This window comes from Nyctibius grandis, chromosome 29 (genome assembly GCF_013368605.1).
Source record: "Nyctibius grandis isolate bNycGra1 chromosome 29, bNycGra1.pri, whole genome shotgun sequence".
Taxonomy (NCBI): Eukaryota; Metazoa; Chordata; class Aves; order Nyctibiiformes; family Nyctibiidae; genus Nyctibius; species Nyctibius grandis.
Window position 1 is genome coordinate 5179189 of NC_090686.1, and position 20466 is coordinate 5199654.

At 41.5% G+C, this 20466-nt stretch overlaps 1 protein-coding gene across 3 annotated transcripts in view; it reads right to left on the reverse strand.

Moving 5' to 3' along the window:
• PHF2 (PHD finger protein 2) overlaps nucleotides 1–20466 on the reverse strand; it is a 102918-nt gene that overhangs the window by 15428 nt on the left and 67024 nt on the right. For all 3 annotated transcript variants that reach the window (XM_068419855.1, XM_068419856.1, XM_068419853.1), the window contains exons 5-17: nucleotides 18035–18176; nucleotides 14132–14318; nucleotides 13449–13611; nucleotides 11914–12001; nucleotides 11203–11309; nucleotides 9902–9993; nucleotides 8563–8652; nucleotides 6893–7264; nucleotides 5881–6000; nucleotides 4533–4651; nucleotides 3704–3882; nucleotides 3408–3481; nucleotides 2675–2832 (exon numbers count right to left, since the gene is read on the reverse strand). In XM_068419855.1, the coding sequence (XP_068275956.1) occupies nucleotides 2675–2832; nucleotides 3408–3481; nucleotides 3704–3882; nucleotides 4533–4651; nucleotides 5881–6000; nucleotides 6893–7264; nucleotides 8563–8652; nucleotides 9902–9993; nucleotides 11203–11309; nucleotides 11914–12001; nucleotides 13449–13611; nucleotides 14132–14318; nucleotides 18035–18176 (1891 nt within the window). The remainder of the gene's footprint in view (nucleotides 1–2674; nucleotides 2833–3407; nucleotides 3482–3703; nucleotides 3883–4532; nucleotides 4652–5880; nucleotides 6001–6892; nucleotides 7265–8562; nucleotides 8653–9901; nucleotides 9994–11202; nucleotides 11310–11913; nucleotides 12002–13448; nucleotides 13612–14131; nucleotides 14319–18034; nucleotides 18177–20466) is intronic.

The window sequence follows — 20466 nt, forward strand, 5'->3', positions numbered from 1 at the left end:
GGGCCAAATCTCAAGAGATCAGGAAAATCTAGAACCGCTGACCCACCTGAGCTCAGACAACAAAAAATATTGTGTTTCCTGGGAGCTGCGGACACACTGGTACCTCTCCCTGTACCCTCTGCCATCATAGGAGGTGGTTGGCTGTTTTGGTCAACCACTCCTTGCTAGGGGGATGGAAGGAAAATGGAGGAAAACCAGGGCTAAACTGAGATTAGATCTCTTCCCTAGAACTTGTCAAGATAAGCCTTCTAAGGATATGTAGTGACTATCTTACTTGTTTTTAAAATAATTGGCTTTTTTCACCCCCCTTAGGAATGAACAGCGAACTCTTACAGGAGACTCTGCACGCACACCTCTGTTCAACACAGAGAAGAGGATCCCTGTCCCTGTGCTGCACCAAGTAATAAACTCTAAATGTTGATGCACAAAGGCAAGCCTGTCTCTCACAGAGCTGCCTGGTACTTCACAGCTGATGTACCCTGCATGAAGCCAGTCTATATAATATGCTTTAATCTCTTGCAACCATCCAGCTGTGAAAGAGACAACTAATTGCTTAATAAATTGAGGGAGGTTGAACCAGAAGATGTTTCTGGTTCAGCAACACTCCCTCCTTTACATTTCTCTGTAGCTTTGTCACCACACTGCAACCTTAAAAAATTCCATCCTCTCTCAACATCAAAAAAATGGCTTTTTTTTTTTTTTTAACCTCACTGATAAAATTTACTTCTATGGTTTCCCTTGGTAACTTATTCCATATGTTCCTCTTTGACCACGGGGCATATCTTTTGGAATTCTCAGTTATGGCTTTCAACTTCCAAACTTTCCCAGGTTTAGATAATATCTTCCTCTCTGAGGGGACCTTCTCATTCCACTTTAACAGGTCCTTTCAAATCTGCAAGCTGCACTTTTCCTGGGTCACGCACACCCAACACCCAGCAAGGGCACAGCATGGGTGAGGACGGCACCAGCCCCTCTTTGTCCAGCCTGTTCTCAACTCTCAGACCACTCCTACAGCTACTTCTACTTCCTCCACAGGTTCTGTGGCTTTGTGTAACCAGGGCAGACCTAGAGAAAACAGGGAGGAAAAAGATGCTGTTGGGGTACCCCAGCAGCAGCTGAATGTGCCTTTGCTACTGGCTTTACTACTCAAAGCAGACTGGTTTTGCTGCTTGCACGTATAAAATGGTGCAACACATCTCTTGCTTCCATGCAACACCTGCTTTATGAATCATGAGTAGGATAAATGCTGCTTCAAACAGTCAGCCTGGAGAACCAACGTGTCCTGCCTGCCTGGTGAAGGTGGTTTTCAAATGAAGACAGAGTGGGGATGGAACTGGCTTATCAAAATGCCAAACAAGAACAGCCTTACCGCATGTTTCACATCATTTCCCACATCACCACCTAGCCTGCCATTCTCACCTTTCAGAGGACATCTCCTTTGTTTGGAACAACAGGCTAGTGGCCAGAAACTTGTGCCAGCAATTTACCAACAGCACACAGCTTCCACAAGTACCAGGGCTGTGGTCCCTGTGGAGCAGTGGAGCGTGCTTAGGTGAATACCTCTGGTTTTCTACAGCTGGGGGACAAATCATTCAGCTAAGACTGTAGCAGCAAAGGTCTACTTAATCAGCAGACTACTAGGGGCATAAGATGTAGGAGTTTGTGTCTGCAGTGCCATTCTGTGCATGGAAGCCACGAACTCAGCTGACATTCCCAAAACCCCTTCCTGGGCATTTGTTCCTAAGGTTTGAGTTAAGCAAGACATTTCCATATGTGAAGATCCCCACTAGCTCCATTCAGAGCGACACGCATACTTCTGTTACCTAATTGCTTTATCAGTAGTTGAAGATCAGACTTGGCCTGTAAAGAGTGGAGGTAGCAAACCCATACATTTGTTTTGAGATGGGCTCAAACAAAACCCTTGTTCCAGACCGTCCTGAACTGCAGGATTTGCGTCTAGGAACCGTATTTTCCCATTTTCCATTTCTTTTCACTGCTCATAGCTTTTTTTAGTATTCCAGACAAGTGCTGTACCTTACTAACCATATTCCAAAACATCCACTGTCAACTTCAAATCCACCTACAGTGGTCCCATATGAAACACAACCAAGCCCAGGCAAACACTTCCCTTTTAGGTACAGAAGTACCCATGAAAGAGTTTGGTTTTTTCCAAGCCATGTGTTTTGGTGGGGAGAATGATGACCAAGGGTGTGTGGGAGGGTAAATGGTTTCCTATTCTCTTCTTTCAAACATTTAATATTTGGGTAACTGCACGTCACCTTACAATGCCTTATGGAAGGAATGCTGGTCATTTAGATTACTTTATTACAATATTACTAAACTAAAAACCATCATTCATGCCCTCAGGCTGCATTCACTGAGCTCTTACTTCCTTTTGAATGATTAATCTATTATAACATTATTGCTAAAATAGATGTTCAGCGTTTACAGATGTGAAATGCCTCTATTTGCTTAAATTATACCACCAAAATCTTTCCCACACATTTTCCTGCCTCTCCCTCCAGATCACAGGATAAAGGAAGAATTTGCTTACTGGAGAAAAAAGCAGTTAGTGAGCTGCAAAATTCATTCTCTCGCTCACTCACACACACAAAACCACTAAAGAGCAACTTTTGTTTATGGGCAAGAGGAAAAACCATCCCTTGGTGCATACCTGTTGGTGTTATACTCTAAACCCCCAACTTCCTTGCTTGCTTGCAAAAGATCAAGAATCCCAGCTGAACTTCCACTCTCTTTCTTTACTTTGGAATTGCGCCCTGGCTTTGCCTCTGTGTCAATGTGAAGCAAATCTTCATCTGACGAGTCATCACTCTGCAAAAAACAAGGAAAAGGCTCAAAATAACCAGAAACTCACTAAGTTAGTCAACAAGAATAAACACAATAATTTCTGCAGCTTGCTGGTCCTCCAAAGACACAGGGCTACTGTTTGTAATTTGCTTTCATTAAAGGAAAAAAAAAACCCCACAAACCACGTACACCATAAAAATCGTTCTCCTTGCAGCCTGTAGGCATGGTAGGTTTTCCTTTCCCCTTCCAACCCTGGAGAACCAGCTTTGAGATCTGATCCTGAGCATGGGATCAAACGACTGTAACAGTGGTGTTTCCAGGTGCTGCGTTGCCTTCTCAGCCCCTGCCCCTGTTCTTGAGACCATGACCCGGGCAGCAAAAGAAGTGAACGTGTGGCCAGATCTCTGTCAGCCCAGATATGCCTCAGGGCACAGGTCTGTATCTGGCACGACTGTTAACACAGCCAATTCAGACCCAGGGACAGACCCACTGCTGCCATCCCTACTGCGAGAGAACACAAAGAGGAATGGGACAGACACATATAAACAGTAGGACATACAACGGGTGCTTGCTTGGGGTAGGTACACTAATAACCATACCTTGTAGGATACCGACTCCACCTTTGGCTTCTTAACAGGAGTGTGCTGCAGAGTGTCTTTTTTATCTGATAAAACTGAATTAAAAAAAGAAAAACAAAGTCATGGTTCTTTTCCCTTCAAAAAAGAGCACTCCTAAGCCATAACTTCTAAAGCAATTCAAATCCACTTACATTTCACTGACAGTTAAGACATGGTTTTCTTTATAATAAATCACACAGATTTTAAAGACTAGTTTTGGACAATCAACACATAAGACCTTGTTGTGCAGATACAGACAAAACAGGAAATATTCTTACAGGCCAGTTCTCTTTTTGTAGTGTTTTTCTTCCTTCTGATTGGAAACTCATCAATTTTTAGTTCACCATCATCTGACACATATTCATATTCATCTCGTACAGGTTTTGCTTTGTCTTCTTTAAAATTCTGCAGTGACCCAAACACACTGGTATTCAGCTGGGTTTTGACTCCCTTTGAACTGGAAAAAAAAAAAACCAAACCAAACCAACAAATCAGTAACAATACTCTGACTGGAAACCATTTTGCAAATTGACAGGAAGACAATGAGCATCTTTATGCAGGAATCTCAGTCAACTTGAGTGCTTTCCGAGGTGCCACAGCAATTGCAATAATTTTACTAACACATTTCTGTACCTACTTTATATCACCGAATACGATGTCGACTAAAGTAGCCTTGGCTGGCTTCAAATAAGCACTGTATTATTTAAAGCTGTCTCAAAAGTATATCATGATATGCATAACGCACACACAACATGGAATTTTGGTATGCAGAGTTCATTTAAGAGTTTCTTAAAAAGGTACCCTGAGTGGGATCTGCACAAAAACCACTTAGTGTAACTCAACTAGTAAGAACCTCAAGTGCCAAAACATGAGAGGCTGCCTGAATACTGAAGACACTATTCTCAAGCAAACTACCAGTAATCATCGCTGTTATGGCCAACTAGGCTGGGTTCTAGCTATAATCAAGTTCTAGAGCAAAGAACTTTTTGCATAAGTGTATTTTCTACAAGCAGATTTTCACCTTCTTTTATAAAGACCCATAAATAATGACAAGACTTTTAAATCTAATTTTTATAATTGATGTGTACTGTAGTATTTTTTACTTACCCAAGCAACTTCTTATTCGAGAAAGAGAATGTAAATTTGTTGTCCTTATTTCCTGATAACGGCGTCTTTTCTGACTTGTGCTCCTCTTCCATTTTCAGAAGTGAATCAGGTTTACTGTTCTAAAAGGCAAAAGACCCAATACAAAACAATCAAATGAGTTGAATGAGTTGTTGATATTTCAGATAACTAGATAACCTCAGAGAATCCACTGATCTCTATGCAGAGAAAAATACGTTCCCCCAAATGTGGTAAATAATAGAGGATTATATTCCTTAGACTACATGGGGTTTAGTTCAGGGACTTGTCCCTATTCAAGAAGCACTTCAGCACCAGTTTAAGCAATGCTCGCCACAAAGACTATGCCAAATTTAAATATTGCTCTCTTCAATTGGTACAGACTGAGGTAAAATACTCAACACACATGTCATGAATCAGAGCACAGGCTTAGCACGCTGCTCATCGCCGTTGTGCCTGTGTGGCTAAGGACAGAATCCAGCACAGTGCCTGGGACCTCGCATTTTATTCCCAGGCTCTACTTGCTTCTTTCACTCCTTCACAAGAGCTTGAAATATGAATTTAATAATTTAATATCAAAGTCATTCAGTGCAAAGGAAGCCTTTGATTATTTTTAAAGCATTGCCTTAATACTTTCCTAAGCTGTACTGGGTGTGGAATTAATTGGTACATATTGATCTAATCATATTAACCGTGACTTTTTTAACAGACATCTCTAATGTTAATGATTCATGATTCTTAGTAGTTTCCCCACGTGAAAAAGCATGTGCTTTTGTTCTTGTTTTGGGGGATTTGTTTGCACCTTTGTCATTAGAAGTTCACAAAGGAGGCAAAATTCAGACAGCTATTTCTGTGAGAAAGCCTAGTGTCACCTTGTTTTAAATGGTACCTGGAGAAAAAATGTGTTACTCTATGAATGAATTTTACTCACCCTACATTAGCCCTCCAGGAAGGGAAGCTTTTAATTCATGTGGCATAATTTAGATTTCATTAACTCTACTTTTATGCCATCGTAGTTATTGATTTCTCTGGAACTACTCCAGACTTTCGTGCTGATCACAAAAGAGATCAGCACTGAAAAATCTCCCTATTAATAGTGTTCCCACTGGCTTCAACAAGGATGAAGATGGACAATTCAGTATATGCTTTTGAAAAATCTGCCCCCCGCTCCTTTATCAGTGATTATTTGATTATTTTCTGCCTAAAATTTTTAATTTGGGAACTGAAAATTGTGCCTTGTGCGCTCTGCTTAGGTAGACCTATGAACATTTCTCCACCCTTGACTTATCGCTATGTGGCAGAATCAGCAGCAGAATTTCACAGGAGACATTACCTTATATTTCCACTTGGCTTCTGTTTTGCTTTTATTTTGCTCTCGAACTTCAAATTTCTCCACCTCATTCTGCTTACTAGCAGTTTCCTTATTGGGAACACTTAAAACATTCTTTGCAGCCTGGGGAAAAAGTCAGCATGTACTCTTAATGAGGACAGAGTGCTGGCAGGTTACAGAAACACATTTTTTATCTGGAATATAACATGATATATTTTTGAAATCTCCTCTTCTGATTCAGTCTTTTTGAACCCAAATGTGAGATTCAATCAAATGTTGCTGCTTCAGAGAACGCAGAAGACTAGCTGCATTTCTCCTTGATACACCAACAGACAAGATTACTGCAAAATCACGCTCGTCTCCCTGCCTATCACTCCGTGGACATGTTTCCCAAACTGCATACAAACTGCTAGGAAATTCAGAAGCATTTTAGAAAAGACTTATGGATACTTCGTAACAAACAGCGTACAATACATTACTCTGTCAGTGCCTCAATGAAATCCTGGCCCCTACTGAAGTCAGCAGCAAAATTCACGTCAAATTAAAGGACATCAAAATGAAACTTGTCCTACATGGGCAAAAATGGAGGTAAATTATTGTTTTATCTTCACTCACTCATTCTAGAGCAAAATCTCATGCAAATAAGATGCTTTAGAAATGAGTTCCTTCATCTTTGATAACCGATGATGGAAATGCACACAAGAATACTAATAACACTTGAAATAAGAATATAACAGTTCAAGGGGCAAAAAAAAAGCCATTAAAAATGTCTTCTAATTTTCATCTCGCCTTGGTTTGGGCAAGGACCTGGCAGTAGTTTGCCAGACTCTGCTTGAATCAATAAGTTTCTCAGAGGCTCCATATCAAATAAATAACCAAGCAAACAGTCAAATCAAAACTTTCATTTACTTCAGTGGAGACAGGGTTTTACATTATGTTGCTTACATTATTTTTTTCATGAGACCTAAGAAGTGATTTTACCCCTGTTACAGGGAGAGGTTAAAATAGGACCCACCTTGCCCTTCTTTGGCGTCTCGATCTTTGTCAAAGCCTCCTTCGTGTGTGCCTCCAGCAAGTCAAGATTCGGGATGGCTGGCGGTGGACTCTCTTTTGCCTTCTTTCCTTTCTTTTTTCCTTCTCCCTTAACTTTTGGTGTTTTGGGAGGCTTAGGGGGTTTGGGTGGCTTGGGAGGTTTGGGGGGTTTGGATGGCTTGAGTTGTTTGGGAGTTTTCACAGTTTTGGGAGTCTTTTTTTTAGGGAGCTTTTCTACAGGTGGGGGAGGAGGCGTCACTTGGACAGGTGATGGTGCCTCCTCCTTCTCCACAGGACAGATCTCCTCGGCATTTGTGTTGGCACTCGTGTCTGCTTTGCTGGCTTTCGAAGCATTCTGTAGTTTAGCACAAAAAGGGAAGGCATTTAGACCCACCTGTCTGATGTTATTCACCTGCACCCTCCCTTCCTTGGAGGATCCCCCCTTCAATAAAGAGGTAACTGCATTCACAGGCCAGGCTGGCCAGGGAATGAAGACCACATCATATGCCACACGCTCTGCTCACCACTAATTCCCACCCCCACGTTGCTCAAGCACAAGTTTGGCCTGGAGAAACTCCAGTGACTTCGTAAGGAATGTTAACTCTCACCAAGTTATATCATCAGGTAGGACTGCTAAATGGACTGCCCATACGAACAAATGTATACAATGAATGGTCTTTTGTTTAAAATGCTAATCAGCTTGAGCACAAACCATTTTCATTTAATTCAGATGTGATAAATGTAGTAGAATCATGTCTCATGCCCTTGGGAAAAAATAAGCAGTAAAATAGCTGCCCAATTAAAATTAACACTGTCTGACTAATTAAGAAGAAATTATTTTCTGCTTAACTTGCCATTCTGACAATCAGAAAACTTACATACTACATCGAAGAGGACAAAAGGACAAGATAGATTTCAATTTTGAGATCTTTGGATAGAGTTAGAAAAGGGGTGGAATGTAACACAATGTCTTCTTAAAACAACTGAACTACCTATGGTCACCTTGCACTGTCACACATCTCCACTAAGTGGAATATGATACCAGACTTAATGGATGATACCTCCATGCAACCTTCTTATTTTGTTTTTTTTGGATTGGTGGCTTTTTGAGGGGGTTGTCATAATTATTATTGCGTTTGCTATAGTAACTCTGCCTAGAAGCCAGCCAACAGCAAGGCCTCCTCTTGGGACAACGTACAGAATAATGGTCCCAAGCTCAGACAATGTCATAGACAAGACTGATGGACATAAGGAAAAGGCGATACTACATAGAGAGCATGATCACGGGGATAGCAACAGTGTTCTTTGAGTTCTATCATATTTTTGGGTAGGGAATAGCTAAAGTAAAAGAGAAAAAAAAGGATGGAGAGGTGAGTGCGGCCAGTCCAGATAGGAGAAGGTGGAGGAGGAAGGATGTAGGACAGGCAGACACAGCGGAAAGCTGAGGAGAAAGCAAACAGGAGCCCAGAACATGTGGCGGATCAGCCACAGACAAGAGTCCCGAGCAGTCCCCTCACTGTGAAATCTCACATGAATCCTTTTAATGAAGAAAGTGGGGGGAAAAAAAGATGCTTTTATTTCAATTCATCCATTTTATAGCCTAGATTATTAAAAGACCCACAATACAGTTAATATTATGAAAAGAGCACAAACCTCACTTAATCTTATTTCTTTGGCAAGGTCCTTGATAAGTTGTGCTGGTTTGAAGTTTTCTGGTAGTTCATCTTCATGCTCTGCTAAAGCCTGAAATGCAACAAAGCCAGACTGCTGTTTCTGGGCATGTTTTTTGCAAAAATATAAAAAACCCTCATTAAGTGACACATCCATATTTTTTCTATGTACTGAAATCAATACTGACTGCATCAGTAGTCCAAAGAAGGAAAAAATATACTTTTTTCCCCTTCTGGATGTTACTGTAAATAGTTGTCCCGAGAGAACAAGAGTCAATAGTCTTTTTCAGATATTATTGCATTTTCACAGCTGTAACATCACTTTGCTCACTCCCCTGTATGAGATTCTCTGAGGAATTCCTTTTCTACACCTACAAGGAGAGATTGTCTTAGGCTGGTGTCTTCAATGAGTATAACAGGCATATGCCTTGTCAGCAGAGTGGTTTTGGAGCTCCCTGACAGGACTAACAACATTTGCATTCACATGTCATGTTATAATATTCAAAGTTCAACTTCACCTAAACGCCAACACAATCTCACTTCCTTTGACTCACTACTTCTCATCTGCATGTCAAGTGGAAACATAAACAGGGTGACACGGCGAAGAGAGCTTCCACACCAGCCAGTCCCTCTGCAGGAAACCAGAGAGCAATTCTGAATTCAGGCTCAAGCACCAGCTTTTTGCAGTAGGGAGCAGCCAAGTCCCTGACTACGTTTAGTTCTGGGAGAGCCACCTAACTGTGTATGCAACATTGTGTACTCAGCTGCTCATCCCTTCTTAAAGTGTCCACAAATCCTAAAGCTGCTAGTTCCCCTCCTCACGTTATATGATTGAATGGCCTGTCTCCTGCAGCTAATTCCCCAAAACTTCAGGAGCAACACACGCAAGGATAACACTTCTGAAATGACTGCAGCAGGAAATTCAGGCTGCAAATCCCTTTAAGCCTTCTCTCCAACCAGTATGTATTTCCTGGCTCAATTAACGTGTTGATTTGCAGGAACTGGGCACCTTGTGCACACAACAGGCGCACACAAAAATGCAGGTGTTGTTCTAGACCTCGCTCGCATACACAACCTCTGCTTAACTGATTTGGCACATGAAAATGCTTTTTTAAAACTCTAGTGGTACCTTTTTTCCTGCTGATTCTTCATGTGGCACTATGAAATCCCAGCTATCAGCTGTTCTCCCAGTCCCTTCTCTTTGGGATTTCAGAATTAGTGGGTTTGCTATGGAGATATTATTTGTTCCAGCACTTGCTGTCTGTTCCAGTGACTGACAAACCTGAGGCACACACTATATTAAAACAGGCTGCTTCTCCTACCTGTTTTTTAGTCCATGACCTGAAAGCACCATTGAGAATTTTTGCTCCTTGGAGTAAATGAGCAGGAGGTTGTTGCCCAGCTTTATGCAAACCTAAATAGAGGAAAAAAAAAAATGCCATTCAAACACTGATAGCTAAAGTTCTTTTACATCAAGTCTTTAATTTGAAAAAGTTGAACTGTGGAAGTTAACTCTTTGAAAGTTGGTCACCACAAATTAATCCCTGTTATAACTTGATGGTAATAAGGAGTATATTTACTGTGTCATCAATCCAACTCAGCCTTCCTACACTGTGCTCCTGTAAGTTATGTCTACACTGGCAATCCTTCCGGCTCCTTTCCTGGTCCCATACTCAAGCTAGCTTCCATGTTCATACATCCTAGGCTGTGGGAATAAAAAGGTACCATCAGTGGTTCTTTTATTCTGACTGAAAAAGCAAGTATCAACATGTGGAAACAAAGGTTATATCAGGCAAAGCACTTCACTTCTGCATGAGTACAAGCTTGCCTAAACTCTTCCCCTCATTCCAGTTTTTCTTCAGAGTTGGTCACAAGGGGCCCCCTTCCAGGAGACACTCGGAGGGACCCCTCAGCTTGCTTATTAATTAGACACATTTTTCTTGTTATAAAAGGATCTGGTGGGTGTCTCTAGACACATTCTGTAACAAGAGAAATGAAGGCAAAGAGCAAAGTGAGACCGAATCTGTGAAGAACATACACGCATGGATGTTTGGATCAACTCTGAAGGAATCTGATTGGGAAGATTTTGAATTTCACAGAAAACTTTACTTTAATTCTCAGTGCTCCTGCTGGCCACATCTCTGATGTTTCTGTGGCCCCATGTATATGTGACCTGCCCACGTACTTCAGCCGGGATCAGCAGAATGATGGAAGAAGGAAGTGCTACTCTATGCCTCGGGCTGACAAAGCGTGTAGTTTATTAGGTTAAAACGGGGAATGAATCCAGACATGACAGGCAACTAGAAACTAAAAAAGTGTTACACCATCATTTCCCTCTGAGGCAACTTAAATACATTTTATAAAGAAGCTGAAACCTTCCCTTAGGCATAGGTAAGAGGGACAGTTAAGGTCCTTCCCAGAGCGAGATGGCAGGATATTAAGGGGAGAACTGGAACAGACCAGCATGTTCTGCTGGTACATTAAGAGTAGTTTTCAAATACTAACAAGACTGATTTTGGCTGCCTGTCCATCTTCTACATGACATATCAGCAGAAATTAAGAGTAACTATTTTCAGGCCCCCAAAGCTAAACAATCAAAGCAGGCAAAGAAATGCAGTTTTACCTTTGAATGTCTCTAGTAGATGCTTTCCCATATACCAACATGCAGTTTCGAAGTTTGGAAACTGGGTCAGACTGACAATTTTCAATCGTCTTTCTACTTCATATGCCCTGCAATAAAAAACCACATGAACTTAAAGCATAGAAGGTCACAAGTATGTTGCACAGGGACAAGCACTGCTCATAAATGCTAGAGGTTCATTTTGCCATGCTTCATTTCTTTGTGCTGCTACCATGTATTGTGGCATCAGACCAAAAGCAAACCAAAAATAACACTAGGAAGAACCTGTGTGATACAGATGTAAGATAGTTTTATTGCATTATTTGTCCAGCATCAGTAAAGAACTACTTGTATTGTTTGACACTGCGCAAAGAACCCAGATGAGCGGGTGGGGGCTTATCCAGAAGGCGAATGACATATTCTAGAGTAAAACTCCTGACAGTTTCTAACAGATCTTCCTTCAGGACTTCGCCACATCAATCCAAGCACCTCACGTACCCTTCCATGTGCTATAAAATAGGTGCAAAGACAGCTTGGAATAACTCAGCACGGGAGAACACGGTTGAAGGGGACAAATGTGGGTACACCTTCCAAAACTGCCCCATAGAGCTACATCAACGTTACTGAAAATGTAGGCTAATTAACAGGAGAGAGGATGGCAAATTTATTAAAAACTGAGCCTCTAGCTAATTTTAGATTTTAAAGACAGATTACCTCATCTGCATTTCAACACTTAGACTATGTAGAAAATGTCCTGCAAAGGCCAGGCAGTCTACAGGTGTTAGAGTTGCATAAATCCAGCCTGAAAGAGAAAGAGAAGAATCCCGAGGATAAAAACTGGAATCACGGTAACAAAGACTTTATTCACAACATGATGTTTATACTTCACTTAGCAACTGGCTTCCTAGATACCAATACAGCTCTTCAGTCCAAGTCAGCACCAGAACCACATACGCTTTGGACAAAGTTGCAACAGGCCTCGTTTGGTTTGCACAATAAAGGCCCAGCCCAGGAAGGTGCTACGTGCCTTTGACTCCCAGTCCCAGGACTACCTTCAACAGACAGCGAAAGGGGACGTACTGCTCACACTGACATTACTTTCTTGTCACTGTGAAAAGCAGCAGCAGTGACATAATGGTCGCTGCCTTCACATCACCGTAAAAATTTGTGACAGCTCCTGACACTGACTTTATTGGAGTGTCAGGAACAGGTGTTTTCCAAACACTTATTTTCATATAAAAATCTACTCAAATTAGTGAATCTCTATAAATTGTTTGGTGTTTATTCCACCATCTGCTCCACATATGGTCATGAGAGAAATACCTACTCTCCACTTTTTACAGTCACAGTCACAGTGAAATCCAAGTGTGTAAACATTCTGTGCAAGAATATACTTACACACAGAAACATGGCACTACTGGATGCTGCCTCCAAAACACAAGTACCGGTGCTGCTACTTACTCACACCACCTGGAAGCCTCAGCCCAGATTACGGATCGAGTGGGCAGTGCATTGTTTAAAGGCACACAGAGGGAAAGAAAATCCCTGTCCCAAAGAGATTAGTTTCAACATGCAACAGAGAGTGCTGGAAACAGCAATGCAAATGAAGACTGTTCATGGTGAGAGGAAGGTGAGGGACTGGAGCAGAACTGTGTTCACTTAAAACTCTGCAGTATCTGCTGATCAAATCCCTATCCTTATGAAGATCCTCCCAGAAACTGAGAAAAACAAAATCCACCGTCCCTAACCAGCAATGAAAGCCCGAGTCTATCAGGTAACCTGTAAAAATCTGTGACACCCAGGTCTTCAGCCTCATGTGAAACCGTATGTGCACACTCACACACCTATAGTTCCTTAGTGTCACAGGGAGTCAACGACCATGAAAAGGATTTTGTGGGGAGCCATGGTCAGCAAGTAATTCAACGTGAATTCTCTGTTAGATAGCAAAAAGCACCAATATCATGGTTGGATATAGAGACAGAACTAATGAATTACTGCAATCCAGCTAGACCAAGAGTGGAACACTCTACCTACTAGTTGTATTTTTAAAAGACTGCTAAAATATTGATAGAAAGCAGTAAAAGTTCTGATTTTCTTCTGGTAAGCATATGCAATTATACTCCTACGGAGAATTAGACTTCACACTTTGTCAGAGAAAGGGGTCAAATCACATCCCTCTAGCATTTTGGACATGCTATTTCAATAGCTCTAAAATGAGCAGAAAACCTCACTTGCAACAGCCTGCTCACCTGATGGAATGAAGAGCGTCTGTCCTTGTTTAACTGTGCATTTGTAACATTTATCTACTTGGTCTGCAAAAAACATCTCACTGTGGTTTGCTGCCGATTGCCAGCGTTCATAAAGAGAAATATTTGCAGAGGCTGGTTTGATGAGATAAAATATCTTTTCTCCCTGAATAAGAAAATATAAAATATAAAATTAGCAACAAGCAGCCAAGTATTGGCACTGATTCACACCCATACATGCGTGCACACAAATATTTACCTAAATAAATATATAGCATTACATGTTTTAACAGTATTGAAATAAAATTTACTCATCAGCATCTGCGACTGATGTTGCAAAGAGTTTACAGCACCAAATTCCATTACCCTGCAAAAGCAGGATGTAATATCTTTCAGGTCTTAGGTGATGTACATGCAGAAGGCACTAAACAAATACTAAAATCCTAATACAGTGAAAATACACAGACAACTTGCACAGTCCAAGTGGTTTCCGTGCTCAGTAGACTCTGGCCCTGCTGAGAGTGCACCCACTTAGAGCAGTTAAGGTTCTGCATATTTCTTACAGATACAACAGGACTGTGGGGGAAAAAAACCCTGAGACCTGAATTTTTGAGAGAATTTTAGGATGGTCTTTGCATGCAAAATTTCCTTCGTTCTAGATACACCGCAAAAACATGACCCCTCACCTTCAGCACATGGTACCATGCAGAAGCTCCTCCGGAATCTATGTGGAAATCTGTGTAGCTGTCCTTGACGCAGATCAGGCAGTACTTGGTAACTTTGGGTTTAGCCAGAAGAGCATCATCAGGCCAATAGTTTTCCACCCACGACAACTTCTTAACTATATCTGGAGGCTCTACAAAACTGGACATCCTTTATGGAGAGAATTGAAAACAAACATGGCATCTTTTAAAAAAAAGAGCACAAGGACGCTGATACAACAGAAGCGGAGCGTGACTCTAGTACTCGCGTGGCAATCTGGAGCAGCTCCTTACGTGTCAGCGGAACTGCTCTTCATTCAGAAAACATTGTGAACACTCTTTACAGAGATTTAAGGCTTTGTAAGTATGATGACTTGGCAACGCTCCCTTGACTTCTTTCAGTAGCAGTATTTATGATGAAGCATGTGCTGTCTGTGTTTTTCCAGGCCCTGCCTCTTGCGCCGTCGGCTCAGTTATCCATAGCGCTGTTATCAATCACAGCCACTTTTCCAGCCCCCTTCGGAAGAGAAAGTGAAGTGTGTGCTCTCTGACAGAAATGGTCTGGCTAATCTGAAAAATTTGCAAGTTAAGCTTAATATTAAAAATCCTAACAAGAACATTAATACTTAAGGACTAAGTAAATCTTGATCTGATGCTGAAAAACACAGTGATCTTTTTATTTAGACTGACTAAATTACATTAAAAGCTCATAAGAAGGAAAAAGTCTCATTTGGGTTGATAATGAGAATGTATTTAAATATAACATCACAGAATCACAGAATCACACAATGTCAGGGATTGGAAGGGACCTCGAAAGATCATCTAGTCCAATCCCCCTGCCGGAGCAGGATTACCTAGACCATATCACACAGGAACGCGTCCAGGCGGGTTTTGAATGTCTCCAGAGAAGGAGACTCCACACCCTCTCTGGGCAGCCTGTGCCAGTGTTCGGTCACCCTCACTGTAAAGAAGTTTTTCCTCATATTTATGTGGAACCTCCTGTGTTCCAGCTTGCACCCATTGCCCCTTGTCCTGTCAAGGGATGTCACTGAGAAGAGCCTGGCTCCATCCTCATGACACTTGCCCTTTACATATTTATAAACATTAATATATAACATATAATATATAATTATATAATTTATACAAATGAATATATTTATTTACATTGAGCATATATTCATATTCTGTATATTTATTTATATAATTTATATATTATGTTTATATTAAATGTATAATATATACTATAAATCACAGCTAAGACGATGTAGTGGCATGATAAACAGGTATTAAAAGTGTTTCCTCCCAGAATGTGCTGAATTTTATATTCAAATAGTCCAAAATTTGGACTAATATTTGCAGGGGGTGGAGGTTCGCTGTTAGACGCTCTAAAATATCATGTCAGTAAGAGAATCTGCACTTCAAACTAAAATTAAATGCTCCCATGTGTCATTTATGCTCACTGTCAAACACTGATAACAATAGCTCCATTTAAAATGGCAGGGAAAGATGGAACAGTGCATTCAATTAAAGTGTCACCATCGATGTTAAGAAATAAAATATTTGCTAGTTAATGTCTAAATTAGCAGCATGAGTGACAGCTCCAGCAGTCCTGCAGAACAAAAGACCTCCCGTTATTCGGAGAGAATGGCAGAAAGCTAAAAAAAACCTCAGCTGAAGCTACTGGTAATCTTTGAAGCCTGTAATCACCAGAGATGCTTTCTGCAGGAATGGGTGTGCTCTAGGAAAACACTAACTCCGGGGCTAAAGGTAACGGCTTTAAAAAAAAGGAGCTTGTAATTATTCATTAGCTGCCTTTTTTAACATTACTTTAAGTCTTTAAGTTTTTCTGAATAGTTGCATGAAGTTCAAGACATTATAGATGCATCTGCCTACTTCTGGAACAAAAGCACAGCTCAGGTGATGAATACAGCTCTATAAAGCACAAAGCAGTAACATGAACTCTTAGGCATTTACATTAACTACTTATCCTATGTATAAAACATAATATAAAACACGAGGAGACTAGTAGGCTTCCTGTTGTTGAGGATTGGTGACATTCCCGTAGCCACCACCATCACCCCTGGCTCACTGCATCAGTAAAGCACCTCAGCCTCAAATTCAGAGCTCATCTGGACCGTCACACCCCCCAACTTTCCATCGAGAAGTCAGCGTCACTGTGGTTCCAAACTGCTGTCCTACAGGTTAGAGGTTAACTTGCAAAAGCACTAAAAACTATGACACATGGTATAGGACTAGAAAATTATAATAATTTCAAATTTACTCTCATTCACAGAATCACAGAATCACAGAATCAACCAGGTTGGAAGAGACCTCTGGGATCATCGAGTCCAACCATTGCCCTGACACCACCATGGCAACTAGACCATGGCACTAAGTGCCATGTCCAGTCTTTTCTTAAACACCTCCAGAGATGGTGACTCCACCACCTCCCTGGGCAGACCCTTCCAATGGCTAATGACCCTTGCTGAGAAGAAATGCTTCCTAATGTCCAACCTGAACCTCCCCTGGCAAAGCTTGACGCTGTGTCCTCTTGTCCTATCGCTAGTTGCCCGGGAGAAGAGGCCGACTCCCACTTCACTACAACCTCCCTTCAGGTAGTTGTAGACTATCCAGTGATGTGTTACGCTATACCTAGAGCCACACCTCATCTATTTACTCACTCTCCACCCCTTTAAATGGCAGATTTCAGTAAGCAATATGTGATGTACTCAAACCAGTGTATGCAAGTGGGATGCTCACTGCTGTACAACGCATTTTAAAAGAATGCTCCAAGGAGATCACCATGTTTTCAGATCACCTTAAGCTGGGAGAAGGGCTGTCGTTGCCTTATATCCATCAGAATTCCCATCTCACCACAAAAATAACACAGAATATTAAAAAATAAAACCCCTTATGTTCATGTTCTCCCACAAACGGTTTTATCATACCTTGGTGGTCATCTCTGTCCTCCTTTGGTCTCACCAGTATTTGTCAAGCTGTATCTAAGTACCTAAGATCATACTAGGAACATACTACGTTATCATTAGCTACCAGGACAGGGCAGACAATTTGCTCCTGGAACATCAAGTTATGTTCTAGTTATAGATTACTGGTATCTAGTTGCAATGAATTAACTACACCTATACTACTAGAGTTAAAATAAAACTGAGGCAATCGTTTCCAACATCAGCAGACCCTACCAGCCACAAATGTGTCTGCTCAATGTTATACGGCTCACTCCAGGGCACGGAAAGTAAACCCCTTGCTTTTTTATATACCAGAAAGATCTTCCCAGCTACTAAACTTTTCAAAACAATTTCTAAATGATCATTTTCTCTTAATAAAAGGGTTGAAATAAAATGTTTGACGAAATCAAAACACAGATGTGGCCAACATCTGGTCCAGCCTCTTAAAAGCTTATTTAAAAGCAATGGCATCACGTGGAATGGCTCTTAGACATCGTGGATTTCTTTCATTACGAAAAACCACCATGTTACTGCAGGGCACAGGCAAAAAATAAGCTGGGTGTTAAAAACAACCACCCCCCACCAAATCCAGTTCTTAAATGAAAGTACCATTGGGAAGAGAATAGAGTGAGGCAGCGAGGAGCGGCCTACTCCGCCCTCACCTAACGCTGGCCCATTGAGTCCACTATGTACCATTCACCTCATACAACAAACAGCACTTCCATTTCCGTGCTCTGCCTGAACTGGCTGTGTATGGGCGATGCAGTGCAGAGTCAGAGCAACACGAAGCCACTACCCCAAGGATTAAGCAGTATCTCCTAAAGAGGAACCCAGCAGAGAGGGCAGAGGCTGTTCAAACTCCCCCAGCCAAACCCCACCACGTATCCCGGACACTGCACGGTGCAGCGGGCTGGATTCTTACCTCGTGTCCGAGAACTCCAGGTTGGTCACATTGAGGACCCTTTTTCTGTTTGTACTGTAGTAGTAATCCACAAATTCCTTGAGCTTCATCTTGCAGTCTTTCTGTTTGGTGACATCAGTGACATCAACACTCCTCTCTGGTCCTACAAATTAATCCAATGAAAAGGAGAGACTGAAGGGCAGCCTGACTTGCCCCATTTGGTGTGCTTGGGGGTGAGTTAACATTTTGAGAAACATCTTATTCTTTTGATTTTCTGATCTTCTTAGCCTTTGTATCTTCCCTGTTGTTTATGCATGTATACACATATACAATTATGTATAAAAGATGTGTATATACATAAAATGTATATGCATAAAATGATGCTTCTATATTCATGCCCCTGACACAATTATTTCTGTAATTTTTCCTTTTAAAGGATTAATGTTATTTTCAATCTATTAATTTCACTATGGATTTTATTTGCATGGTGAAAATTACATGCAAATACCTGTATATCCACAGAGTAAGCCCTACCCATCACACTGCAAGTCTCGTGACTGCAGACAGTGTAATACTGTACAGGATACCTTGTCAAACTGATTTTCCAAAATTGTAAGTTCTCTTATGCTCTATTTTAAATTTTTGCTTATGAAATCTATAATAGAGGAGGAGTTTTGCAGGAAAATTCCCATTTTTTTAACATGATATTTCAGGTGTGTCACAAAAAAACTGACTTTTTGTTGTTTTACCCAAAATTATACCTATCAAAAATCCAGCCCCTCTGTATTAGAGTACAGAGAATAAACTGCTAGTACGTACACATTTCCTCTGACATACCTTGTTGGATACAAATCTCCAGTGTTAATACTAACAGTATTAGTCAATTAGTGGAATTTAACACCAGCGACACCAGAGAACACATGGAGAAAGTCAGAGCTTTATAAAAAGTGCCCATTTCTAAGCACACTCTCTTATCCTTCCTGCAAGAAAAGCATCTCTCCAGTCTTTCTTCCCTTCAGTTTTAATTTGCCTTATTTTTCCTCTCCCAGCGTTTCATTCATAGCTTTCTTCACATTAGGAGAGGAAAAAAAAAAACAATTTGTTTTTTCATGAAATGCCAGAACAGTAATGATGTGTTTGGCAGTCTTGGTTGTGGTGTTTTGTCCTCTGCTACTTATTTCAGATTATTTCTAAAAGACCTTCTAGGTCCCACGTAATAAACAGCAAAACAGCGAGATAAATCCCTGCCTGGGAAATCTCGTTCAAGCGAACTAACCCCATGGAGGCTAGACCAGCATGCATTTGTTCCGTTCACTTTCAAATCTGGTGCCAGCTCCAGATTAAACAACCCGTGTTCTTCCCTCCAGCTTTTCACTAACAGTTGTGTGGGTAGGGTGGATTATTTCAGCTAGAGGCTGTGAGAAAGCCAGCAGATGCACAAGGAGCACCTAGGTCATACAAGAAAATCTGCTAAGTGTAGCAGATGGGCAAGGAAAATATGTTTCCTGTAGAAGCAACAGGAGAGAGAGAACAATAAAATCAGGAGTCTTGAATTCTCCTTTATTCATAGTTCTCTCACTGAACACTGTCACTGCAAAAGCAATAGAATCATAGAATCGTTTTGGTTGGAAAGGACCTTTAAGATCATCCAGTCCAACCATTAACCCAGCACTGCCAAGGTCACCACTAACCCATGTCCCTCAGCACCACATCTACATGGTTTTTGAATCTCTCCAGGGATGGGGACTCCACCACTGCCCTGGGCAGCCTGTTCCAGTGCTTGATAACCTTTTCGGTGAAGAAATTGTCCCTGATCTCCAATCTAAACCTCTCCTGGCACAACTTGAGGCCATTTCCTCTTGCCCTATCACTTGTTACCTGGGAGAAGAGACTAACACCCATCTCGCTACAACCTCCTTTCAGGTAGCTGTAGAGAGCGAGTACGTCTCCCCTCAGCCTCCTTTTCTCCAGGCTAAAGACCCTCAGTTCCCTCAGCTGCTCCTCATAAGACTTGTTCTCCAGACCCTTCACCAACCAACCATCACATCACCCACAAGTCCTTCCCTGCTTGCAAACAAGAGGTCCAGTGGGGTCCCTTCCCTAGTTGGCTCACTCACCAGCTGTGTCAGGAAGTTATCTCCCATACACTCCAGGAACCTCCGAGACTGTCTCCTCTCTGCTGTATTGTATGTCCAGCAGATATCCGCTAAGTTGAAGTCCCCCATGAGAACAAGCGCTACTGATTGCGAGACTTCTCCCTGCTGCTTATATAATATTTCATCTACCTCTTCATCCTGGTTGGGTGGTCTATAATAGACTCCCACCATGATATCTGCCTTATTGGCCTTCTCCTGATCCTTACCCGTAAACACTCAACCCTATCGTCACCATCCTCAAGCTCTATACAGTCAAAACACTCCCTAACATACAGGGCCACCCCACTGCCTCTCTTA